The sequence below is a fragment of the Pteropus medius genome, unplaced genomic scaffold, assembly GCF_902729225.1.
Source record: "Pteropus medius unplaced genomic scaffold, Ma_sr-lr_union100, whole genome shotgun sequence".
NCBI classification, from domain to species: Eukaryota; Metazoa; Chordata; class Mammalia; order Chiroptera; family Pteropodidae; genus Pteropus; species Pteropus medius.
The window spans coordinates 2,970,280-2,998,194 of NW_024349803.1; the positions used below are offsets into that span (position 1 = coordinate 2,970,280).

Here is a 27,915-nt window from a genome sequence, read left to right on the forward strand (position 1 = left end):
CTTTCTCCATCGTTTGTCTTCATCTCTATCATCTCATAAAATACAAAGATGCCAGACTGTACCCATACTGAACACTGCCCAGGAGGCATAAGCAATGGTTTGAGAAGAGCTCAAGTGAAGCAATTAGAAATATTTAGAATCCCTGGCCAGAAATTCCTGTAGGTTTGAATCATACTAAATTAAATGTGTCATTGATAGCACTTGCATCCTTCCAATGACCTTTCTTGAAACTTGACATTTATTTAGTCTTGCAATGCCACGTTGCCTCGGGGACAGTAATCTGTGCCTCATAGTGCACATGTGCAGGACAGGGAAGGAAATGAGGGCTATGAGTTGCCCTGTGCAGATGGAGGTCAGTCAAGGCCAGAGGCCCAATTGTGGAGGCTGTTAGACTGTCTTCCTCTTTCCTCAACAGCCTCACCACCTCCTTTCTCCTACACAGCATCTTCCTGTTTTTAAATCTTCAGCCCCCTAGCCTCCCATCATTTATTCTTTGAAACACTTCTGTTAACTTTTCCAGGAAGCTATATTTTCAATCCACTTGGTTCTGATTCTAGAAAGAATGGCTTTGCTCCCGTCATGGGAATTCTAGGTCTACTGAACAAAGAGGAAGATCTGTATCATACAGGTGGCCTTCACCTTGCTCTGAAACCTTAAGGCTGAGGACTCCTTTTTGGTTATTTCTCAGGCTAAAGCTGCTGTGCCCAGAGGGTCAGTCAGAGGCTTGGGCATCTTTACCATGCCTTCTTCTCTTTCCCTGAACCCTGCTGTTTCCCCTCCCAGTTTTCTACTCCAAGATGCCCACGTCTCAGGAATTCATACACATGGAAGTATTGTAGGTGGTAGGTACCGGAACCTCACACCTGAAGCTTGGGGGTAAAGGGCAGAGTTACAGGGCATTTACTCGTGAAGTTTGTGCATTTCTCGCAAGAGTCCTGCTAATGGGGCAAGTGGGCGCTAGAACCCCCTAGGCTGTTCACGAAGCAGCATGGCCAGGTCTGGGAGCTATTTGCTTGGGCATTTTTTCTCTTGCACAAAGGTAATATCCATTCCCTAAGCCCTGCATCTAAAGGAGGCAACTTTTCCTAATTAAATGCATGTTTGGAGTTGGTAAAGGCCCCATGGCAGAACTACAATTGTTGGGAAAATTCAGGACCTTTCTATTTCATGGTGGTGAAGATAAAATAAAAAACTGTGGATGGTACCAGAAAAACATGTAGCATTGACATGAAGAACTAGTAAGATGAGAAAAGAAAAATAAAAACAAAATGTATTTGGCCGTAAGAATAATACTCAGCATAATGATTTACATGGAGAGTTTACCGTTCATGCTTTATTAAGCCTCTTAATAAGCATGTCTCATTACAAATGCATGTGATTAACTTCATTGTAAGTTATATTTGTTTAGAGTTGTACACTTGGCTCATATAAGCTTGACCTTGGTCTGGGGTGCTTGTCTGCTTATGAAATACAGTTGGTCATGAGCAACTTTTTAAAAATATATGAAAAAGGCACAACCAAGACCCTTTTCAGCCCTGATATTACAATGTGGCTGAAGGATTTTAAAAGCTTTAACTATATGAGTCACCAGAAAATAACATAATTAAATTCCCAAACTTCCTTTTTACTTAAGATAACAGCAAAGCCCTCCCTTCCTCCTTTCCCTCAGAGTTGTTACCAACTTAGTACAGTTCTGTCTATAGCCTTATCATTGCCAATCAAAACATTATTTCCCAAAGTTGTTTAGGTCAGTAGATAGAAACTTTAACAGCAGTAACTCAGAATTTGATGATTATAGGAGGCCATGAACAAATTGGCTTTATGTGAAATCCTAAAAAGTAATGCACTACATTTGAAAATACAAAAGAATAAAAAAATAAAATAAAAAAAACTTTCAACTGGAAAAGCAGTTATGAAAGGGAACACTTCCCCCTGCCCTACCCCACCCCCCACCACCTATTCATAGACCCATGACTAGACTCTGATTCCTGCCTTTCTTGGTCATATTTTCTAGTTGTTTTGTTCTCTTTCAACATTCTTATTTGGCTTTAAAGTTCTCTATCTTTCTCATTTTGCTTCTTTGGTGGACTCTTAAAGATGACCTGATCTCAGTAAATAAACCCATTCCACCCATACCTGTCCCAGCAACAGAAGGGGCCTTTCAGACCAGCATCTAGGATCACTTTCAGGTAATCACTGGCCTCTTGATTTTTGTCACCATTATTCTTGGAAACCATCTCAAAGTTAGGACAGAATTGTAAACAAGATCATGAAAGTTTGCAACATTTTCCCAAATTCTTGCATATGTCCACTCAGATATCTCAAGGGTTCCCTTAGCAAGGAAATGTAAAGAACTTGCAAATTATATCACTAACCTGTCCCACATACACATATACACCCACTAGTACACAGTCCAGAACTGAAAGAGGCCTCATATTTAGAATAATGCCCCCAATCAATTTAGAATAAACGGTGAAAATGCTGCCAAGTTGCTTATTGCTTAACTTCAGGATATTCTCATTTAAGCTTATAGGCAGTTTTTTGGGTTTGAAACATATTCATGCACTCCACATGCATCTCTTATTCATCCTGCTATAAAGATATATATTCTATAAAATATAAAAAACAATACTTTTGAAAACGAAATTGAAGAAAATAAGAATGAAGCCAGAAAAGAACTACTATGTCATAATGCTAACGTTTATGGAAATCTTAAATTCATCTCTGGACAACAAACATTCATATCATCCAGCTAGACATTGGCGAAGCTATTATCTGTTTACTGCCAGAATATGTTGTGTTGGTTGTTATTCTCAATGTCTACACTCAAAGTCACCCACCCTTAGTCTCTATTGTGACCAAATTTCTTTTTTAACACCCTTGATGAAGGTCTTCAGAACTAGATTTGAAGGTTGGGCCAGCACAAGATCTTTTTCTTCAAATAAACAAGCAGGCCTAATTTTTTTTTTTTTTTTTTTTTTTTTTTTGCCAGGAATTGATTTAAATTTCTGGGATGAACTAATTAAATTTAAAGACCATTTAAATGCTGGACCTTGCATTTCATTTCAATTAGACTATCACTTTTTTAGGACTTTTTACGCTGAACATAACATAAACTCTGACTCAACTGATTCAAATGATAAATTATTAACTCAAGTCCAAAAGACTTATCATCCCTGGCTGCACATCAGTATCACCTGGAGAGCTTAAAGGATACCAATAACAGAAGAACTGAATCAGAATCTCTGAGGTGGGGCCTGGACCTTGGTAATTGTTAAAACCTTCTCAAGTTCTTCACATGTGTAGTCGCAGTTTAGAACCAATAATTTAGAAGCTCAGGATTGTCTTCAAGGACCCAAGTTCTTTCCACCTCTCTGCCTTGCCCAGAACAAGTTCTTCCCTAGGTTAGAAGTGAGATAGCCACAGCAGTTCTAGGCACCAGAGCTACTCACCAACATACGGAGGAGAAAGACAACCATGTCTTCCTGGAGCATTCTCTTAAGATAGGGTTGCCATGCCCAGCATGCCCAATTAAATTTCAATAGCAAGTGAACAATAATTTTTAGTATAAGTATGTCTCATGTGACATGGGACATATATATACTAAAAAATTATTGTCTGAAATCCAAATTAACTGTATGTCATATGTTTCTATTGGTTAAATCTGGCACCTCTGTTCTAGAGAACCTTTGTTCTTTGTTTTTTCAAGAATCACCCACCCAAGACTACCCCTTATGTCTCATTGCCCAGAATTGCTACAGCCATCACTACAAAGGTAACGGGGTTACCGTTAAATCCATCAGGTCCAGCCTTAGCCGCACAGCTCTGGTTTAGGTCAGCTTCCCCTTGAGAGGAGGTTCATGGCTGCAGGCCTCTGTTAGGAAGGAAGACAAGAATGAATACAAGGAGCACCAGCACTCCCTCCTACAGAGTCAGAGTGTTAGCTGTAGAGAGTGCTGCCATGATCTCTAGACTAAAGCTTTTCTCCAATTACCTTTGCAGAAAAATATATAAATTTGATTGTCATGATTGTATTCATCTTCAAATGAATAGTCATCTTCAGAACAGTCAGTTGATATTTTCATTAAAAAATCACCACACTGTATGAAATCATGCATTAAAAACCACGGGGCTCGTGGGAAAGATGGGATTGGGAGACATTCAAAAACTTCATCACTGACACATAAAACAAGGTAGGAAACTAATAAAAGTGGTAGCATGGTTCTACAAATGTTAAATGATTAAGAAGTAAGTACTACGATAATATGACCTGAAGTCTAGTTGGAAAGATTTGAAATGTTGTGGCTTGTGAGTTACCATAAAGTAAGAGAGGGAGAATGATCTGGAATCTGACAGATTGGGGTTCTGGATGCTGCCCATCACACACTGTGAACTGAGGTAGCCGGCAGAAATCTGAGGTGTGTGCATGTATGTATTTGTGTGCTCCTATAAATCTGGATTCAGCTACATGCAGTTTTCCGCATGTTTCTCGTGCGTAAAATTGTACATAAGCAAATGTGCAATTCACGTTATGCTCAATTGTTTCTTAATCTCAGAACAAATTTGCATTTTTAAAAGAAGCATTACAGTAACTGACTCTACTACTCTGAGTTTGACATGCAGCTTCTGAAGTTGGTGAGCTGGGAGAATGAGGATAGAGAAAGATTATACTTTTTAAAGTATTAATGTTTTTTACATGTTAATTAGAAATTTTAGAATAAATCCATTTTGTTAATGGTCACATATATCCCAAGTATTTCATAACACCATCTTGCTGTCTGTGAACATCTGACTCAGTGTCTGACTCCCCATCAGAATTCTTCAGGGGTTAATCTGAAGATTTTAAGACCCAGCCTGCAGGGCCCTTGACGATCTCAGTCTATCCAGCCTTTTCATCAGTCCTCCCTCCAATTCCTCCCCAACCCTTCAGGAATGAAACAACTGTTTCGGTTCCCTCAAACCGAGCATGCTGTCTCCCACCTCTGTGTTGTTTTGCTTCACTGTCTCTTCTGACCAAAATGGTTCATATGGCCACAAAACTCATAGAGTCTTCCAGTCTCAGCCCAAGCACCTTGTGTCTCATGGAGACTTCCCTGTCACCCTCTGAAAGCTGTAAGCACTTTCAGTGGGTAGCAATGGCTCCAATTAAGAGGGAGATTCCAGAGCCCCTCCCAAACCTACAGAAGCAGCATGTTGAGATGGGGCTGTCCTAGGTTTTCTGTAAATGTATCCTTTGCTTTGACTGTCGCAGAACTACTTGTATTCAGTCAAAAGGCTCTGGCAGGCACTTGTCACTATCACGGCATCCCCTGTGGCAGATACAGCAGTTAGGAATGAGTGAATGCTGTTGAGGGTTTTGTGTGCTATGCAACGATTCAGGTGTACTAGGTTTTATTCTGGTCTTCTCTAGGGCCTGAAAAGTCTCCTCATTTCCCAGTGGCATTCACCAACCACATATAAAAGCTAATGGGGATTACAATAATAGGTACATAGTGAGAAATGAGGTTTCTATAAATTAGTTTAAGGAGTGAATTAACAAAAGTGTGAGAGACACGCTGATAAAGCAGGTAATTCAGAGAATTTTTTTTCCGACTTTTTTTTCCCAGAAGTCTCAGAATTGGTAGTGTTTGTGTTAAAGCTGTCCCAACACTTGGTTTCCTTTACCAGTTGTAACTTGAAGTTTTTCTTAAACCATGCTTGATCCCCAGCTTGGATTTGCTGTAGAGTGCCATTTTTTTTTTTTGTTTGTCTCTAAAGGGAGATCAGTTAGCCCAGAGAATGGTGGTACAAGGGTGCACATTTCATCCTCACATGGGTCAATTAGCTTTGTCATAAGAAAAACAACTTTGGCTGAGGCCCTTCTATCTGGGTCAGTCATTGTGCCAATGCCTACTCTTGGTGCCAGAAACAGCAAGGGAAAGCACACAGATGGTTCAGCTCAGCCAACGACACGATGAGAAACTCAGCTGGAGGCCCCGGTGCTGGCCGAGTGGTTTCATCGGTTGGTCTGATCACATGTGAGTGGAGAGGGGAAAACCCTTGTTAAATAAAGTAACATCTGTGCCAATTGGCCTGGTGGAGGAGAGAGCTATTCTTGTTTACAAAAGATTGGTCAGGTTGCTTAATTATAAAAATATAACATGAAGGTGATAGCCTAAAAGTCCAAAATATGGGGAGATTTCTCTATACTAATGCCATTTAATTAGCTTTTTAAACACAGTTCCTTCTAAAAAGGACTTTTTTCTTTCCCAGTTAAAATGTTCAGAAGTTGGGTAATTGCCTTTAATAACTATGCTTAGCACTTTTATACTTTTTGAATTTTTAAAAGGTATGAAGTTCCTAAGACATAGCATATGCATATAATTATTTAAAAGAGCAGTTATTGGATTTTTGCAAGTAATAAGGTTTGTAACTATGCAAATAAAGTTTATTCTTCCTCAGATTACACATATGCGAGGTTGTCTAGTTAAAGATTTTATTTTAATTTCCAGTATATCTATTTCAGGATTGTAAGCTTATTCAGTTTACTTTAGAATTTGTAGCACACAGTCCTATTTGTGGGCATCATTCTTTTCTTTTTATTTATTTTTTGTAAACATCTAGAAAGGCAAAGTTAAATTAAAATAGCTCACACTCTTGAAATAGCAATAGGCATAAAAGCATGTTTCTAAAGTCAAAAAGTATTTAACAAATATTACTTTTATGATTGTTATAAAAATACCTTTAGGAAGTGGGAGATTAGTTTAAATATCATGGATTATGGAAGTAATCTACCATTTTCTTTTCATCGCATTCATGTTTGAAAGGCATCTTTTATTTGATATTGACACATAGTCTCTGTTTATCAAAATTACAGAAGAGAGCATGCATAATCCAACAAAATTAATTTATATTTGGCTTTAAAATAAGTCCTTGTGTTTACGGTGGATGAAATGAATACCTAATAGTCTAAGAATTAGTTCTAAATAGATAATGATGCCACTCTGTACAGAACTGATTCAGGAAGGTTGGAAAGCTATCTTGGAAGCCTGTCACTCTGCTTCTCTCCTCCCTATATCCTACTCCATGTTGAGACGAGGTCTTTTGGACTATTACCAAATATTCATGCAACCATGCAGCCAGCCATCTGTTAACACTGCTTTAGAGCAAGGAAATAGTAAAGTGTTTCACAACCTTCCCAGAGGCGTTGGAAGCTGTATTCAGAAGTAAATAGGAAGGTATGAGATGGATCATCTTAACCTTGCCATTCAAAGTGTGGTACCTGGACCAGTTATAGTCATCCCTGGGACCTTGTTAGAAATGTAGAATCTCAGGCCCCATCTCAGACCTACCGAGTGGACTCTGCATTTAACCAGAACGTTCACCAGGTGATTTTGTGCATATTAAAAGTTGAAAAGAGTTAGTCTAACTAAAATCAAGTCAGCAATGAGATTTTTCTACAGATAAAGTCAGCTTCAAATATATCCTAGTGTGAACACGTTCCCCTTGTGGATGATGGCTAAGTGCTAATGGTTATAAATGCTTTCCATGTGTGTCCTCTGTTCTAAGCATTCTACATATATTAGCCCCCTGAATCCTCAAAGGACTCCATGAGGTTGGTGCTATAATTACCTCCCATTTTGCAGATGAGAGAACTGAGGCATACAGAGGTTATGGTTAACGCCATCTACAAAACAAGGGTACTACTTATGACTGGACAGTGGGAAATTTCTGTCTTATCAGGTAGATCCAAAAGAATGAAATGGGGTAAGAAACTAAGATCTTTTTTTTACGCCCTCAATAAAAATTATGAGAGGCAGCTAAATAAAAGTAAATTTCTTTTTCTTAATTTTGTGACCCTTGCATGTTCTATTTTTAAAATATCATTTATAATCCATATCCTAGATGACCTACCCACAGCAAGCACATGATCTGAGTTATTAATTTTAACCTGCTAACACCTGACTTCAAAAAGATGTTTGGAACTCTTTCACACATAAACCAGTGAAGTGAATGTGGATTTGATATGTAATTGGTCAACTCTAGGGATATGCTAAAAATCAAGGTGAAATTTGATAGAGAAAATTTTTGCATAGAAAAATAATTTTCTCCCAGTTTTTCACCTGGTGACTCTGCCCTGCATCTCTTCCTGGGCTGCTGCAGGGAAGGGCTGGGAGGGTCTCTGTCAGGGCCGCCTAAGACTGTATGACTGGGAGGCAGGGGGGACCAGACTGGCAAAGGACTGACTCATGTCTCACCTCGCTCGCCACTCTTATTTTAAGACAGGCGATTCTTAACTTTATAAATTATAAGGAGGTAGTATTCTTTTCCTTTTATTGTGGTAAAATAGACAAAATTTACTGCTTTAACTATTTTTATGTGTACAGTTCATTAGCATTAAATTCTTTCCTAATGTACATCCATCTCCATAACTTAAACATTTTGTAAAACTAAAACTCTACTCATTAAGCAATAACCTTCTATTCCCCACATCACCCTGCCCCTGTCAACCATCATTCTACTTTGTCTTTATGATGTTGACTACTCTAAGTACCTCATAGAAGTGTAATTATACAGAATTTGTCTTTTGTGGCTGGCTTATTTCACTTAGCATAATGTCCTCAAGGTTCATCCATGTTGTAGCACATGTCAGTTTCTTTCCTTTTTTAAGGCTGAATAATATTCCACTGTATGTATACCATATTTTGCCTATCCATTAATCTGTTGATGGACACTTGGGTTGCTTCCATGTTTTAGCTATTGTGAATAATGCTGTTATGAACATGGGTGTACGCATGTCTCTTAAAGACTCTGCTTCCAGTTATTTTGGGTATATGCCCAGAAGTGGAATTGCTGGATCATGTAAAAATTCTATTTTTAATTTTTTGAGGGACATTTATACTGTTTTTTCACAGCAACTGTGCCATTTTACATTCCCACCAGCAGTGCACAAGGGTTCCAGTTTTTTCACATCCTCACCAATATTTGTTATTTTCTGGTTTTTTGATAGTTGCCCTCTTAAAGAGTGTGAGATGACATCTCATTATAGTTTTGATTTTCATTTCCACAATAATTAGTGATATTGAGCATCTTTTCATGTGCTTATTGGCCATTTGTATGTCTTCCTTGGAAAAATATCCATTCAGGTCCTTTGCCTATTTTTAAATCAGGTTGTTCAGTTTTTTGTTACTAAGTTTAAGGAGTTTTCTATATGTTCTGGATATTAATTTCTTAACAGATACATGATTTGCACATATTTTCTCCCATTCTGTGGGTTGCATATTTACTCTGTCGATCAGATCTCTTTTAAAAAAATTATAAAAGTATAATTGGCATACAGTATTATATTACATTCAGGTGTACAACATAGTGGTTTGACATTCATATGCCTTACAGTGTGATCACTGTGATAAGTCTGGTAACCATCTGTCACCATGCAAAATTTTGTATGTACAATAACTCCTCTTCATTTCTTTGGAAAGGTTTGGGAAGAATTACTTCTTCGTCAAAAGTTTGCTAGAATTCACCAGTGAAGCCATCGGGTTAAGGGCTTTGTTGGGAGTTCTGTAATTACTGATTCAATCCCTTTACTAGTTATAGGTCTATTCAGATTTTCCATTTCTTCATGATTTAGTCTTGGTAGGTTTTACCTTTCTAGGTATTTGTTCACTTCATCTAGCTTATCCAATTTGTTGGCATATAGTTGTTCACACTCTTATAATCCTTTTCATTTATGTAGAATTGGTAGTAATGTCCCAACTTTTGTTTCTGATTTTAGTAATTTCAGTCTTCTCTCTTTTTCTCTTAACCCATACAGCTAAAGGTCCGTTAATTTTGTTGGTCTTTTCAAAGAACCAGCTTTTGGTTTTATTGATTTTTCTCTGTTGTTTTTCTGTACTCTATTTTGTTTCTTTTTGCTGTAATATTTATTATTTTCTTGCTTCTGCTAGCTTTGAGTTTATTTTTTTTGTTTGTTTGTTTCCTAGTTCCTGAAGTTGTATAGCTAGATTGTTGATTTGAAATCTTTCTTCTTTAATATAAGCATTCATAGCTATTAATTTTCCCCTTAACAGTGCTTTCACTTCATCCGATAAGTTTGATTATGTTGTTTTTGTTTTCATTTATTTCCAAGCATTTTCTAATTTCACTTTTAATTTCCTCTTGGATCCATTGGTGTGTGTGTTTAATTTCCACAAATTTGTGAATTTTCCAATTTTACTTCTATTGCTGATTCTAACTTCATCCTGATGCCGTCAGAGAAAACACTGTATGATATATGTCTTTTTAAAGCTATTGAGACTTAATTTGTGGCCTATCTATCCTGGAAAATGGATACTGTATGATCTATCCTGGAAAATGCTCCATGCTGTTGTTGGATAGTGTGTATGTATGTTAGATCCGGGTGGTTTATTGTGTTGTTTAAATCCTCTCATTCCTTAGTTATCTTCTGTTGGTTGTTCTATCCATTGTTGAGAGTGGCATATTAGTTTCCAGCTATTATTGTAGAAATGTCTGTTACTACTTTCAGTTCGTGCTTCACATAGTTTGCTGTTCTGTCATTGGGTTGGTGTAAATGTTTATAATTGTTATATTTCCTTGCTGTATTGAAACTTATTCATATATAATGTCCTGTCTCCATGTGTCTTAGAAAGTTCTCCCAGTTCATTTTACTTTGAGTTTGTTAAGCTCGTGTGTTTATATTCAAGTCCATCAAATTTGAGAAGTTAGTTATTTCTTTAAATATTCTGTTTCTTTCCTTCTTTGGGGACTCTCACAGTGTACTTGTTGGTTCATTCTTCATGTTTGCTTATTCTTCTGCCTGTTCAAATCTGCCTTGAATCTCTCTAGTGATTTTTTCATTGCAAGTTATAATGTGTAAGGCTATTAATGTGTAACTCTTAAAATCAGAATCTCCCCTTTCTCAGGATTTACTGGCTTTTGTTTTTGTGGGTTTGTTAGTTTGTTTATTTGTTTCTAGGCTGTCCCTGTACCAATGATCAGTATGAGGTATAAACTTGAGGTCTCGTGTTTTTTCTGAATCTTTGCTTTTTCCTGAGCATGCACAATCACTGTCAGATTTCTCTCGCATATGCAGTTGCTTTTGAATATCCTACTCTCTACTATCTGGTTCCTTAAAGAGGAAAAAGAGAAAAATGAAGCAGGGAGAGAATAGTGCAGGCTCTTTAAAGCCACTGAAAATCACTTCAGCCAGAGGGGGAAGGGTTTCCAACAATGAGAGGAGGTACAAAAATAATGACCACCTTCCTCTTTGTCTGCACCTCTGTAATCAGAAATAGCAATCAGTACTCAGAGCATAGATCCATGGTATGTGGTGGATGGGATCCTTTTTACCCACCCTGGCTCCCACAAGCTCTATGCAGACTGCTCCAGGAACAAGTGCATAGCTGCCTGCCACAGGACTAGAGGCAAGGGATGAATGGCTGCTGTTGTACTAAGAGCTGAACTTGACTGAAATTAACCACAATTTACCCTCCAAGCCTTCCCTTGGAAGTAGCCAGTCTTAAATAGACTCCAGCCCTCCAAAATAGTTACATCAGACATGGTCTGTCAATGCAATTGTTATCTAGGCTGGGATAGAGATTCCTGGTGCTTCCTAGTCTGTCATCTTCTCCAGAGGAAGTATTCTGTAATATAGGAGTTTTCGTTGAGCTCTAGAGGAAACTGAAGTATGAAAAGTCATATAAAATACTGTTGAGTTTAGGTTTTAATGCCTTTGTTCTAGATTGTGGTGGGGAGGAAAAAAATTTACTCTACCATTTTAGGTTCTTCGAGCTGGTCTAAGAATTAAATTTGACATGAGACAGATTAATAGAGAAAATCAAATTTTAATTTCATATGTATAATGGCTTCATAAGAATACGAGTCCCAAATAAATTACCAAAGAAGGCAGATTTTATACTTTTCAGACAACTAAACAGTTTTTGAAGAATTGGCAAAACAGAAGTTTAGACTTGGAATAGTAAGGTAGTAAAGAAATAACAAGGTTTGTTTACACAGCCTTCTCAGCCCTGAATTTCCTAACTCCAATGACGAGAATGTTTCGTGAGTTATTTCATTTAAATTATCTTACTGCTTAGCATTGTTTAGATTACAGGTTTGTTTAGACTATAGTATTGTTTAAAGTTTGATTTAAAATCAATTTTTGTCATCTAAAAATATTAACACCTTTTTTTTTTCTCTTTGGTAAACACCATTATATTTTTTCTTATTTCCTTCCTATCATGTTACTTGGGTAATAATTTGACCTTCTTATTACAAAAATACAATCCAGTTTCATTGTGGGAAAAAAAAAACTCCCCCTTACAAAAAAAGCAGAAAGAAGGTGGGAAAATGACCTATAACGTCACCATTTGGAGAATAACCAATATAAACACTTCAGTGAATATCTTCCCTCTTTTTTTAGTATGAATATCTTTCTAAAAAGTTTTTTTTAATTTATTTTTCAATTATAGTTGACATACAATATTATATTAATTTTAGGTGTCCAACATTGTGATTAGACATTTATATACCTTACGAAGTGATCACCCCAATAAGTCTAGTACCCATTTGGCACCATACATAGTTATTACAATATTATTGACGCTATTCCCTATGCTGTCCTTTATAGACCTCGACTGTTTTTATAACTGGAAATTTATACTTCTTAATGCCTTTCACCTTTTACACCCATCCTCCTAATGCCCCTTCTATCTGGCGACCATCAATTTGTTCTGACAGAACCATTCTTAACCTACTACTTTGTAACTTACTTTCCAATTAGGATATTGTATGTTATTGTTAAATGTTCCAATATGAGAACATTTTTAAAAGTTGCATAATATTCTATTTATGAATGTACTGCAAGTCACCTATGATTAGACATTTAGGATTACCTAAAGTCACCTATCATTAGACATTTAGGATTTGTGTAGATTTTGTATGTGTGTGTATGTGTGTATGCATGCACATGTTGCCATTGAATGTGTGATGATTATCTTGGGAGTTATGTTTTTGTATATATCTATAGTTCCTTGGAATAACTTTCTAGAATTACATTAATAATCTAGGGATAACAACAAAATGAACATTTATTAAGTGTTTACCATTTGTCAAGCACTGCGCAAAGTGTTGCATCTGGAAAATCTCATGCAATCTAATTCTTCAGAAATCATATGAAGCAGGAATTATTATCCCCATTTGATAGACAGGAAACTGAGGCTCAGAGAGCTTTGCTTTCTGGCCAGGGTTACAGAGGTACATGCAGGCATAACAGATACAGATTCTGGGGCTTTTGATCATGTCCACTTGCTCTCCAGCGTGACTATACTGCCTCACACACCTATACCATTTATTTTTATACTCTTAAAAAGTCTCCTTTGTGTTCCTCTTCCATTTTTTTCTGGTGATGTCTTCCTCTGCTGATAGCATATGCCACAGCTTGATTTTCATCTACACTGTGTGTGTTTTGCCCTTGTATATACCACAGCTTCCTCGGAACAGCCACAGCCTTCCCACTTTTTTCCCTCAAGACTTTCCGTTTCCTCCACTTCCCACTTCTTGTTCATCCATCTGCTCAAAAAAGACTGGGCGTCTTTCCTGTCTTCTAGTTTCTATATTTACCTGTTCCTGCTGCCTGCAGTTGGTGTCGGTTCCCTTGTCTGCTTCTCTTGTGATCTGAGGACATTTACTTGGAAGCTAAGCAGAACTCCACCCTGGTGCTCTTCCTGCCCCACTTTTCTCCCAAACCGAGAACCCTGAGATTTTAATTAGTCTATAGACAAGGACACCATTGCAGCCTGCTCACAGTCATTATGAGCATGGTGCCTCTTAGGGCCAGTGGCCACAACAGTCTGCACATCAGGCTCCAGCCCCCAAAACATAATTATCTGAAATAAAAATGTAATAGGAAATGAATGGGGAGGAAAGGGAAGCCTTTCTGCCAGACCTCAGCTTCTGCTCTTCTTCGTGCTCTGGCTTCAACCGTTTCATATACGTGTCCTGACTTCACCTCTTTGTTTACTGGAGCCTTGCCCCCTAAAACATCTTTATTCATTATTTCTTCTGAGCTAAGTCCTTCTTCTTTAAGACCCATCAAAAATGCTGCCTCTTCCAGAAAAATCTGCTTTCATTTCCACCTCTACAAATTGGAAATCATCTGCCCTCCCCAGAATTGTGCAGGTTCCTCTTTCATATTTTTTACAGAATTTACCTTACCTCTTGGCTCTATGTCCAGGAACATACATCCTTCTAAATTTGTAGAGGTCTCTCATGTCTCATTCATTTCCCACAAGGCCTAACACAATATAAACAAATATATGTGTTGAATAAGTGAATAAATAATCAACTACAAAAGCTTGTCTTGTTAACCAAGATATAGCAGAAAAACATGAATTTAACAAAATTGATATATAAATCCATATATTATAAAATAACTTAAACTACTGAGATTTATAGCATTTGAGTAGAAGTGTAATGATGCCTCAACTATTTTGGGGTGAATGATGGTGGAAGCACCACTTTTTAAAAAGCAAATTCAAAAAAACATTTCTTAAGATAGTGTCAGAACAAAAAATCATTCAGCAGACAAAACAGAACGCAGCCAATTATACCCGAATCTTTTTAAAGGAAAACAATTTAGTAAACAATTTGAGGGTAGGAATTAACGTCGGAAAGACCATAATGATTAAGCATAAGAACTGATGTGTACACAGGGAAGAGATGGGAGTAGTGGGGCAAGTCTAAATCTTGGCATTCACTTCCAGAGAATTTGGCTTACAAAGGAGACTACGTTTAAGGTAGGCAACAGAGAATCTACCTCACAGGTTTGTTGTAAGGATTAAGTTAATACAGGCAAAGCTCAGTGTCTAGAATGTCGTATTCACTATAAAAGTGTTAGATGCTGGGTGGTTTTCTCTCCTCATCTTCCGGTCCTTCCCTACAGAACTGCCAAGTACACTGTGTTGCACACAGTGGTCTGCGTATGACCCTCTTCATAATCCTCCATCAGTGTCTTGCCTTGCACATCAGTTTGCTATCCAGAACTTGAGACAGTGATGGGCTCTCGAGCCCTAATTAATCTTTCTGGGCTAAGCCACATAAAGGTTTTAAAACCAGAAACCAGTGTTTTCCAACAGTGAATTATAAAACTCTGTATTTAAAATCTGTTTCACTGTTTTGACCTGGTTATTAAATTTTTTTTTAGTGAAAGAATAAATGCCTTTATTGACTACCTGCTCTATGCAAGATACTCTCCATGGTGTTCTCATTCTGTTTTCCCCCCAATCCTGCTAGGTGGGATGAGGGAACCAAGAAATTAAGGAACTTGTCCAAGATTATACAGCTAGTAACGAGCAGAAAGTGCATTTGAACCCAGGTGTGTTTACTCCAGAATTTCATCCTGTTCTACCATACTCCTTACTGTAATGGAAAGCAGGATATATGTGCAAAAGTAAATACAATTAACCCTCACTTAACATCATCAATTGGTTCTGCAACTTTAAGTGAAACGACATATAACTAAACCAATTTTACCACAGGTTAATTGATGCAAACAAGAGTTAAGTTTCTGTGGCATCTCATCAACTTTATAACAAAAAAGACCTTGAACAAAAAGCTATTATTCAAGGACCTGCTGTATAATAAACATTTCTCTTCAGTGTCTTATTTATACATAAAAATTACACTAACTGGTTGTTTTCACAAAACCCCAAGGCAATTAGCCAAGCATTTGTTTTTCATTACAGAGGACCCGTTTAATGAAAACAAAGACTAAAGCTGTCAGTGTTTAAAGCATGTTAGCTGGGAAGAGTGTGGAGCAAGAGAAGCTAAAATAAAAATGTAAAATCAGTTCCCACAACTTTAGAAGCTTGATTCTTGGCTCTTTTTCTTTTATCTGTAATTATATAATATAGTGAAGAATAAATGACAAGCCACCCTTTTGCCTCCAAGTGATTCCATTTCTATTTATAAAGTCTGAGTGATAGTGGAAGGGTTTGGAAATGTTTTAAGATTAAGCAAACTCTAGAGAAATAATACACTAGATTTCTAACTTCCAAATGAAAGAAGTTCTTGGACTCCTCAATCTGTTTAACCGGAATGCTCTTCTTATCTCGTATACTGGGTCTTTCTTTTGACAAAAAGATTTAAATGAATGAGAGTCGCCATTTTCTACAAATATATTCCATTCGTATTGAGGTTTGCTTGAGCTTTAGGCAAGCAAGATGCTCTTCACTTTCCATCAGAGCCCCGAGCAAAATTGCTGACTTGGAAAACTGTTCTTATATGTGCACACACTCACACACCAAGTGCTTTGGGGCTGCCACACTCTCAAGGCTTCCCTTGTGCAAATTGCGCACTGCACAATTTAGAGGGCACCAGTCCCACTACATTTTTATTGTAATGTTCCTACTAGCACAGTAAAGTGTTTCGAGGAAGAGACCTCCCTTGAGCTACATACTTCCCTCCAGCTGTCCAAAGCCTCACCACCAACAGGCCTGGCCTATCTCCTCTAAAGCATCTCCTCTGAAGCTCTTCCCTCCCAGCTTTTAAAATCAAACATACTGAATAAAATAAATCCATTTAGATAGGAATGACTGCCAGGGATTAAAATTCCCGAGGGCTTTTACATTTTAGAGGTGATTGCTTAATCCAAATTAAACTAATACATAGAGTAAATAAAGAAGATGATTTCAAGCCAGGAGGCAGTGCATTCCTACTGCCATTTGTCTACTCTGGGCTGTCAGCACCCCAGTTGGAAGTCACATGCCAGGGAAAACTCGGGCCACACCTGGGCCCCCTTCTTTGAACATACTGCCAAGCTGTCACCTCAGTACAGTTCTGGACCCATCCAGTTGGGTTTGTACCTGTAACACATTGAAAAGATGACTCGTTCAGTAGAAGGGACAGGAGGCAGGGATCGGGATTTCCAGAGCAATTACTCTTATTTAATTATTATAAGACTTTTGTGTACTTTACCTTATACTCTAGTAATTTATATAACTTTCTCATTACAACTACAAGTTTATAAGCATCTTGAGAGCAAAGTGTCTGACTTGTACCTTCTCCAGAGAGTGCTGAATTTTGGTCCATGTTGGACAGAGGATTACATAAAGTTATAAGACTTGTAAATGGCAGGATCAGAAATAGAACTCAAATTTCCTTATGCCATATACTAAGTTAGTGTTCTTTCCATTCTACCACTGTTTCAGTTAATCTGTTGCTGCATCACAAACCACTCCAAAAGTCCACTCCTTAAAACAATAGCATTGTTATTTCTCGTAGGTTACAGGTCAGGCGTTTGGACAAGGCTTGGTTGGCCTGTTCTTCTGTTCCACGTGATGTTGACAGGGTCACTCACTTGAGTGGCGTTAGAGGGATTGGGCTGAAAGGTCCAGTAAGGCTTCATTCACACGTCAGCGCTTCTCCTCTGGCCTCTTTCCATATTTTCTCTCCTTTCTCAGTATTCTAGCCTGAGCTTCTTTACAACATGATAACTGTCTTCCTCTGGTGGAAGCAGAAGTAAGCAGAAGTTGGCAGGCCTCTTACACTAGCCCAAAACTGGCACAGTTTGACGTCCAATGTATTCTTTGGAGCAAGGCAAGTCACAAGGCCAGCCTAGGTTCAAGGGGAGGGCAAATAGATTCTGCCTCATGAGTAGAACAGCATGTACAGTGAGTGAAGGAATTGATGGTGGCCATCTTTGGAGACTAACCACAGCCATAGTCAACCAACATGTAGCCTTCTTCCTCCAATTCCTACAGTGTCTTGACAGCACAGGAAAACTCAAGCCTGTGCAAAAACAAAGGGGAAAAAAGAGAAGAAAAATACCCTGAAACACCCGCATCCTTTTCCTCCTTTAAGCCTAGCCAAAGAGTTGGGAAAGTGGCACCCCCTGCCCACCAGCCCCTGCAGTCATTCCTTGGCTGAGCTGCTTCTGGTTGCATTTGTCTTTATTTGCACATCAGAGGAGAGGCTGCTGCACGTTGTGAGATATGTAAAGATCATGGTTAGGGCTTGTGTAATCCTTCAGTGGGCACTTCTCAATAATTTGTTTATAGAGCTACTGTTCTGTTTTCTGTGTCAAGTGTTTAAATGCATATTCCTAAGGGCTCATTTCTTCAGGCAACTGTTGGAAACAGAACTTTTCAGTACTGCATATGTGTGTTGCTAAAATTGAATACACCTACATGTAACCTTTTCAACTGTTAATTTCCCTCTATAAGTCAAATTATATTTAGTCTCTAAGGAAAAGCATATCTCAGTAGGTTTCCCATCCCTTCTTTTCAATGACATAGGATTTGTATGTGGAAGAACAAACATCTGAAACTGAAGAATCAATTTTCTAGCCTAACTCAGCTCTGGTAACATCTTTATTTTGCATTCTAGCTAACTCAGTTTAAAATTTCCTACTTAATGAGGATTATTCTCGTTCCCTGAGAAAAACTCCCTTAATCCTCTAAATTTCTTTGGGAAATTTTTTGCATGTATTATTTTTTCCTAAAAGGAAAAAAAAAAAAAAACAGGCTTTATTCTTTTGTTACAGTTAGATTGTCTTTTACCATTTAGATAATTACTCAACCCAGAGTATTTTTCCTAGAAACAATCAAATAAATAAAATGCTCTAGTGTCACATCAAGAGAGGAAATGTGAGAACAGCTATTTATGGGCTGCAGGAGCAAAACTTTTCCAAGTGCTTTGGGGAAATCTCACTTTTTAAGAGAGTATCATTGTCTGGAAAGTGATAAGATTTGTCTTACACAAATGGAAATTTTTGGTTTCCCAGATGTGTGTGAGAGAAAATGTAATGTTTTTGTACAAACTGCCTCGGGAGTTTGGTTCACTAAAATCCGATTTACTCTCCCAATTTGTGTGGCTCAATAGTTACTGGAGATATTTTAGGTACTTTTTTATATAAGGTTGTGTGAGTAAACATTTACACATGACACAAAGCTAGCATTCAATTAGGAAAAGTCCGGATTTTTTTTAAAACCTCTATTTTATCCTTTTTCTATTTTATTGGTAGCAACAGTGGTGGGTTTGCTCTTGAGTATTTGCTGTTTTCCTTTGTTTTATCCAGGACCGAAAAGACATTGTACCTCTTTAAAATAGTCCAGGTCATTTGAAGAATTTGGGGGTTTTATATGAATGTCTTCCTAATTTCCATATCTTTACCCCCTTGATTTTAGGAAGAAGAATTAGAAGCCCAGATTTCCTTCCTTCAAGGACAGCTGAATGACCTGGATGCTATGTGCAAATACTGTGCAAAGGTGATGGACACTCATCTTGGTGAGTGAAGTACTTTGGCCTGGGAATAATAATAGTCATAACAATAGTAGACACCAGGCCCCGTGTTAAGCTCTTTACATGAATTATCTCATGTGATCCTCACAGCAGCCCTATGGCAGAAATACTGTCACTATCCCCACTTTACAAATGAGTAAACTGAAGCATAGAGAGATTAATAAAATTTCCCAAGATGATATCACTAGTAACTAGAGAAGAAATTCAAAATCGAGCACTCTGACTATAGATTTCAGCTCTTAACTGCTATACTGCCCTCTCTGCCTCAAACCAAAATAAAATGTTGAGCTTCAAGATCAAACAGTCAGTTTTACTATTATGCAGCCTGTGATTACTAATATGACAATGCTTTCTTTACTTTTTTAAATATATGTTTTTAACCACCTACCTGAAATGCATGTCAGGACCACCGGACTGTAATTCTGACCATGTTTATATTCTAAGAAATATCCTGGTTTGAAGTACAATTTACATATGAGTCATACCTATGTCACCTTAGAAGATCCTCAGGCACTGCTCTCTCTACATTTGTGGAAGTTCTGTATTTTGTATTAGAAATGGTGTTGACTGGGTCACATATGTATTACTTCAGTAATTCCATGCTGCTTGCAAAAGCTTTTATAATGCATATCGTTATAATGCATATTTTTAAAATGCTATTTTTTCAGGCCACTTCTGAACATCCTTTCTTCCTCCACTCTTCAATGTCTAGCATTTGTAGTTTCGGAACAAATTAGGAAAATAAGAAATGAACTCTGATGGAAGTAGCCAATATGCTGCTCTGTGAGTGTGAAGAAATCAATACTAAGTATTATAAGAAATCAATACTAAGTATTATAAGACACGAAAATGCATCCCACCTATGAAGGGAAACCAGAGAGAACCCACCAAGGCCCCTTCCCACTGACGGAGGCCCTGAGCTCTAGGGCCATCACTGAAGGTCAAGTCTCTGCCTCAGACTGCGTCAGTCCCTCACTCTGTTAAGTCATGAGTCCATTGCGTGTGGCCAGAATGGCTGTCATTTAGGTGTTGCCTAAACATCCTTGCCGCTAGCGAGAAATAAATGTTTTCTTATAGATTTCGAGAGATGCTGACCTAAGTGGCTGGCTGCCTACCATGTCTTATTAGCCTTATAGCTAAGCTCTATTTTATTCTCAACCTTATTTCTAGAGAAAGGGTTCGAGAGGAGGGAACAGCAGGAGAAACCTTGATAGGTGATCGAAGAGTAGTATCTCTCATCACAGAGAAAAGTTACCCTTGTCACATCCGACTCCACCCCTTCAAAACTATGTTTATATATATGCTTCTTTATGATTATTTTTATATAGAACTAAGTTTACATGAATCTCATAGCATCACACTTTAAAATGCATCAAAAAGAAGTAATGAGATAGTTTATATATAAATGACTAATATGTATTATATAGCTAATTAATTTTAAAGTGTGTGTGTGTGTGTGTGTGTGTGTGTGTGTGTGTGTGTGTGTGTGTACACATGTGATTTTTTATTTCGTTTTTGTTTTGTTTTGTTTTTGTTTTGTTTTGTTTCTCTGGCTACTTGGGTGACCTTTGCATTATTTGATTTGGGTTTTGACCAAAGCAGAGGAACAAAGAAGTGACCAAGAGAAAGATATTCTGGAACTCTAGAAAATCCCATTAGGAAATTTCCAAGTGTTGGTCCACATAGCAGACTTTAAGGCAGCTTTACTTAAGCCTCAGAGTTTTCAAACAGCTTTTGCTTCAATTTTGGTCTTCCAGTAAGCACTAAAAGAGCATTTTCTCATTGTAGGGGAAGAAGAAACACTTTAATTAAAGAAAAGCCTATACCAGCTGTGGATTTTCAACTAACCACAAAACTAGACTTGTTTTTGTGTGTATGTTTCACTTTCAGCCATAATCCCTTCACATAGCTGTTGACCTCTTTTCGCCAGATAAATAGCCTGACTGCATTTTTAAAGTGGGGTTGAGGGATGCTACAAAGAATTCCTGGCCCCGGGGCCCACAGATATAGTTCGTCTCATCTGCATATTATAGAATTGGCTTATTAAAGGGTATTTCTGTGTTGTAGGCAATTTTGAGTCTAAGCAAAAATTTTAGGAAGACACAAATCTTAAATAAGGTGAAGCTCTTGATTTACTTTGTGACTTGTACTTCCTTTAAAAATAACTTTAATACCATAGTGTTTTTTCCATACGATGTTTTCCGTTTTTCCTGATTATTAAAGTATAACATTGGAACAACTGAACTATCCATTAGAAAGTGACTGAGTATAATATAATAATGTAACCTTTGTAAAGATTAAAGTACTTTTTTATTTATTAACATGAGGAAATGTTCATGATGTATTATTACTGAGAAAAGGTGCAGAATAGTGTATATTTGATAGGAAAACAACTATTTAACAGTGGTTGCCTGGATGAAAGGAAGCTTATAGAGGGACTTTCCAAGGGACCTGATCTTCTATGCTTAGAAAATGCAAGACAGTCACTGAAAAATCTGTGCATGGTTTAAGTGCATGTAACTAGCACCTGGGAGTCAATCTTTATTTTGCAGGCAAGAGTCAGCTGTCAGAGTGCCTGGAGCGATACCCGAGGAGAGACTCATCTGGCATCAGACACAAGATTATAACCAGGCTCTATCACTTCTTAGCTCGGCTTGGTTATGATCATGTCCTCTTATATAAAATGGAGATAAAATTATCTCTCTTGCCAGTTGTTGCTAAGATAATGTATTTTTAAAGCCCAGCACAAGGCATGGCCCAGAGTAGGTATTCAGCACAAATCCTCTCCTCTTTCCCCTTAACTCTTAGCTGTCCCTTCTCAGGGAAGGTCCTGAGAGACTAACCCGGCCAATGGTCAGACAGCTGAGTGGAGACTTGTCTAGGACCCCATAACTAGTTATGTGAGAGCTAGGACCAATGCTGCATTTCCCAACACCTAATTGAATATTCTTTTATCAGATGATGCAAAAAGATGGTGAAATTTTGGATGTGTTTGTGCACTCTTTGAACAAGAATAGCTTTATCAGAACTGAATGATGCAAATGCACTTACTGACGTGAGCACTGCAGAGGCTCCCTTATACACTGGGCCACAGTGTGAGCTGTGAGCTCTGCCTCAGAAACTTCTAGGAGTTATTTCTTCGCATCCTTTCCTAATGTTAATTATTTTCACTAAGTTCTTTTCATTTCAAGAGCATTCTATATCACCCTACATTTTCATCAGACATGTAATAATATCTTAAAATGTCAAGTACTGCTCAAGGCTATTATTATAACTGATAGAACAAATATAGAGAAAAGCCTCTCAGTTAAAAATTATAGAAAGCATTTGTTCAAGTGGTCCTTTAATTATAGAGGCAATTAAAATTGACAGGTTAGCAGTATTTCCTTATGGATCTGGAACTCAAAACTGAAAGTTGTATTTGTTTTATCAAAACTCTTTCAAAATTCTAATTTTATTACCTCCACAGAATTGATCTATTTGGATTCAAAGATTTAGAGACAGGAATTAAAAATAAGTGTTTTATTAAATCTGAATTTTTCCTGTCGACTTCAGAAGACTTCTTTTTTTATGTGTTCATTTTTCTGTTGCTATAGTTATCATCCTGACAGTTGAGTTGAAAGCCATTGACAGTACTGTGTTAACCCTGTGGCTGAGCCCAGGATATTTTTAGATTTGCAGTACTTCACACGTAATTGCACGTGGGTGAACAGCCTACACTTCTCTGCTCTGTGAGCAGCTGGGCTGAGCTGCCAGCTGTTTATAGGGAGTTTGAGCTGTTCACCTTGCTGACCTCTGAGGCCCACACCTGCCTGCTCCCAATGGAGGTGTTTCCATCATTCATTTGGTATTTAGACACTGGTTTCCAGCAGCTTGCCCTTTCTTTGATGGTTCACATTAACAATGGGAGGATTAAGTGCAATAAATTCAAAGAAACTAGGTTTCCTATGCTGTTCTTGAGAGTACCTATAGCTCATAGGGATCTTAGAAGGTTAAAGATGTGAAACCCCCAAAAGCCACCTCAGCTGCTCTTCACTTGACGGATGAGGAAACCAAGGCCCAGAAGGATGAGTGCCACACAGCTAGCTGACACCAGGAGTCCAGACTCAAATCCAGTCCTTGGCTTCTCTGTCACTGATGCTTCTACTAAGGCCACACTTGAATCAGTAGCTGGATCTCAGATCTTCTGATATTTTATTGCACACATCATTACTGATTTTACACTTGTCATAATATTTATGTAAAAATTAGCTTTAAGAGGAGTCCATTTTTCAAAATCAGTTTATTTGCCTCTCTAACAACTTTATAAATCTGATTTTCTAATGTTTATCAAAACACCTTTCAGTGGATGTCTTCAATAGGGCAATTAACTAATGACATTTAAAAAATAGAGAAAAAGTTATCACCAGACAGCTTTCTCCCTGTTAACCACGCTGTGATAAAAGCTTTTCATAATTATTTTAAGAATGTTAAGGACTACATTTAATTGTAGGTAGCAGAGTCCTCTATAGAAGGAAAATATACACTTCACCCGAGGATCCTATTAAAATGCAGATTCTGATTCAGTGAGTTTGATGTGGGGCCTGAAGCTCTGCCTTTCTAACAGCCCGCAGGTGACCTGCTGTTACTGGCCCATGACAGATTAGAAGCAGCAAAGAACAAGAGAACTTAAAATTATTTGGGCAAAATTCAATTAATATATTCATAACCCCACACTTAAGGCACATACACACTGAAATCTGTGGGCAGAGAGCTCCTAGCCTCCCCCAGCACTCTGATGTAGCCTTCAATCATGTGAAATTCACTTGTTTTCAGCCTTCCTGAACTCGTTCTCTTCTGGTTGAAGTCTTCCCCACCCCACACCCTGTTTTATTATCAGAGGACTTAGAACAATTGGCCAGCATCTTTCTTGTACCAACCCTATACCTATTTAGAAAAGCCTAACAAACCACACACTTATCTTCTCTTTTTCCAAGCTAAGATACCACAACTCTGATCACGTAAGCTTAGTACAGACTCTCCATCTTTGATCATTTTATTTTCATTTTCTGGTTCTCTTGCATTTTCCCACATGCTTTTCCAAAGGAGAAGCCCAAATTGAGTATCTGTCCCTCTCTCTCTTTTTTCAATGTAATTTCCAAATTTCTCATCTTTCTTAAACTGGTTGACCTCATAACCTGTTCTCACCCCTCCATACCAGGCTGCCTCTCCACTCCTCCAATCCCAGTCCTCTCCAGCTAATGACCCAATACACAAAAGATGTATCTACCCCATCTCTATGGAAACAGGCTTGCTGCCAATCACTTGAAAGCTCAAGGACTTTGTGGCCACCACAAGCATCTCATGCTGAGCTTAAGAGCTTGTGAGTCGTGGGGAGGTGAAGCCCAAGATAAGAAGGCTAATATTGACTTGGGCCATGTTTAAATCCCAGCTAAGGGGCGGCACTTAACTTTGACTAGATCCTTATGTTAGCAAAACCTTTATGGCCTGAAATTCACACGAAAAAAATATATCCATCTTAAACCCAGTTCAAAGGATCTTATTTGACTAAATGATGTAATTTTATGACAATCTTAGCCAAACTGCTCTCCTTTCTCATTGCTCCAAAATGAGAGGGCACAATGGCAAAATCCCAGGATGTTTCCTATTAGTAAAGCCCTCACTCTGTTTCTGCTTTGATTTTTACATATTCTGGCAAAGGCATCTAACCATTACTGATGCTTAGAATCTTTTAAGTTTAAAAATATATGTAAAGTCTCTTTTTCAGGTTGACCCTAAGATGGCAGCTATGTCATGAATATAATAGATTTTACGGTGAGGAGGCATACTTTCTGTCACTCTCGGGCTGGTGGGTAAACCCTAAGAGCGTAATACACCAAACGGTAGAGATCAGTGAAGATTTGGAAGTCTGTGCTAAGCACTGTTTATTGGCCTGAGGACTGTTCTTAAGGGTAATGCACGCATTTGCCTAATCTCTCCCTTAGATTTTCCTAAGTGATGCTTCTCTCCCAGTGCTGAGTTTAGGATTTTCAGCCATTCTGGCAGCTGGATGCAAAATAGAACCCTTGATTATATTTTCTGTGTGATGTGCCTTTTGCTTTTTAAGAAAATACTGAGCATGAAATGCCTGACTCAGTACTTGGCTCTTAATAGACCGTTAACAAATGTTATTTCCCTTCACCACCCCCTTTCATTTCTCAATTCAGGATCTGGTTGATCATGTTAGTATCCTTCAGTTCTTTATCTGAGAAATACCTGCATCTGTTTTTCGAGTGATAAGAATGAGCCCTAATGCTTCTGGAAGAGGCTCACATTGGTCATTCAGCTTATACTTACTAAATACCTGCTCTCTGATGTAAAGATAGGTTCTGGGAAAAGTAAGTTGAGGGTAGGGTGAAATGAAAGAGTGGTGATCTGAAACTGAGCTCCATGTGTATGGAAGAGGTGAGTAAAACTTCAAAGCAGAGGGAGAGAGCGAAAGAAAATATACTTTACCAGAAATATTGGAAGTGACACATAGCTTCACATGAAGCAAGCCAGGGTCCTCCCAGAGCACCAGTGAGCTCAGAAACATTGGCAGGGACAGGTAATAGGGATATAGTGAGCTGAGTGCCACATCTGGAACCAAAAGACCTTGGGACCAGGGTTTGCCATGTAGAACTGTGCAGTTTCAGAAAACTTTTAGTATTTGTAGTTCCAAGAGTAAAAGATTAGAGTCCATCTGTAGATGTGGAGAGAGTCCAATAATAGATGATTTCAGAGGGAATATTGATAATGGGAAGCCGATGCTCGAATTCAAGTTTAAGGTGGACTTTGAAGACGAGGAAAGATCTGATATTGTAAGGAGAATAGACAGGCCTTCTAGAAGAGAGAATGGCATTGGCAGGGACACACAGAGATACACACCATGAATTAAAGGATCAATTTGGTGCCTGTCGTTTCCTAAACCTGCCTTCTCCTAAATCTGTCTTTTCCCAGGTCCGGACAACTATAGCTCACACTCTGTGAACAGAAGTCCCAGTGGTGCAGCCAGAGTCAGTAGTGACAAACGACAGGTCTGCCCACTTCCTTGCTAATGGCCAACTCTTCAGCCACTACCATGCTGGGCATGCATGTGACCCCTCTATTTTGTAATAACAGCCTGCATATTTCTTTAGAGTCTGGGAGAGCCCTTATATGAGATTGTCAGAGGTCAGGGTAACTAAATGTCTATTATACATGAGAGAACCTCAGAAAGTAAAATCCACTTATCTGGGTATTAAAGATACTGGAGAAGGAGGAAGAAAACGTACTAAGCAATAATAGTAATATGCCAGAAGTGGGCCACTTTGATTATCTCTTCTAATGGCTCCAAAACAATCCTCTGAGAGAGATATAACCCCCATCTTACTGATGGTTTTAGCGACACACAGATCACAGCACACAAGACCATCAAACTTCAAGCTGTTTGATGCTAGTGCCAGTGCTCCTGAAAGGTCTGTTTTGCATATAGTGACTTCCTATTTCTGACTGACCTCATTTAGGTTAATTCCTGTTGGTGAGGAATGGGTAGAGGGTGGAGTTGGAGTAGCCCACCGGCAGCTCTGCCACCTCTTTAGACCTAAGTGACAGGGCAGTAGTGAAGGTCTAGGCTTGTTGACTGCTCATGCTTTTATCAAGAGAGAACACAGGGCAGAGATGGTCTTTAGAACGTGAAACATTATTCCCACTTAGGCCTGTAATAAAAGACAGGCCGTGTTCCATTCTCCTAGTACGCTCATGTCTTCTGCTGTCACCATCCCTCCTGTTTTCAGCCTACTCCAGCCAGCATCACCACACCTCTCTTGGTAGGCTTGCAGCAAAAAAAAGGCATCCAAGAGAGGATGGCTAGTGCTTCTGGTTCATGGGATTTTCAGGCAGCATGACCAGTATAATTTTCTAAGATCTCAGGTAGACTCTGATACTTCTCTAGTGGGATAGTAAATCTATATAACAAAACTCAGATGTGTAGAAATCTTGCTCTGAGGTTTTGTTCCCACCAATAGCAGTCCAAGGCTCAAACCTGCCAATTAAAAGCAACTCAGTCTCTTACAGGTTAACCATCTCATCTGAACAAATATCCTACAAATTTCTGGGCCTCTGTCCCCACTGGAGCCACTGTCTGCCCTGTTGGCCTGTAGTCTATGACCCTAAATGCCTGAGCTCCATCATGACATCGGGGGCAGGAGCTGGGCAGTTTGGCCAAACCCTCTTGCTTCAGGATACGTTCCACAGCAGGCTATGAAAGGGGCAGGCAGGAGACGTCACATTTGGTTTCTTTCAGATCTCTTTTCCTAGCCCCCCCCGATTTGTCGGGAATAGCCTCTAAGGCCTCCCCTCCTTTAGTTCCTTGGACCCAGGAAGGGCCCGATGCTTCCTACAGAAGTCCTAATATTCCTACATCCATTGCTGAGCTTCCTCTCAGGGTCTGGCCCCACCAAACTACCCCTCTACTGTGCACCATACTGCCTGCCCCAGGCCCTCAGAGCTCAGCCTTAGCAACCATAGCAGTCATAAAAACAAAAGTAACCTTTTTCAATCCTCTAAAAGACCTACAGAACTGTTTCTTGTTAATTTTCTGCAGTTGGTTGTTGTTAATGTCTTGTTGAGTGGATT

General features: G+C 38.6%; 1 protein-coding gene across 6 annotated transcripts in view; it reads left to right on the forward strand.

Annotated features, from left to right (window-relative positions):
• Positions 1-27,915, forward strand: part of TBC1D5 (TBC1 domain family member 5) — a 466,695-nt gene that overhangs the window by 427,953 nt on the left and 10,827 nt on the right. For all 6 annotated transcript variants that reach the window (XM_039837041.1, XM_039837039.1, XM_039837045.1 and 3 more), the window contains one exon: positions 19,167-19,266. In XM_039837041.1, coding sequence (XP_039692975.1) covers positions 19,167-19,266 — 100 coding nt within the window. The remainder of the gene's footprint in view (positions 1-19,166; positions 19,267-27,915) is intronic.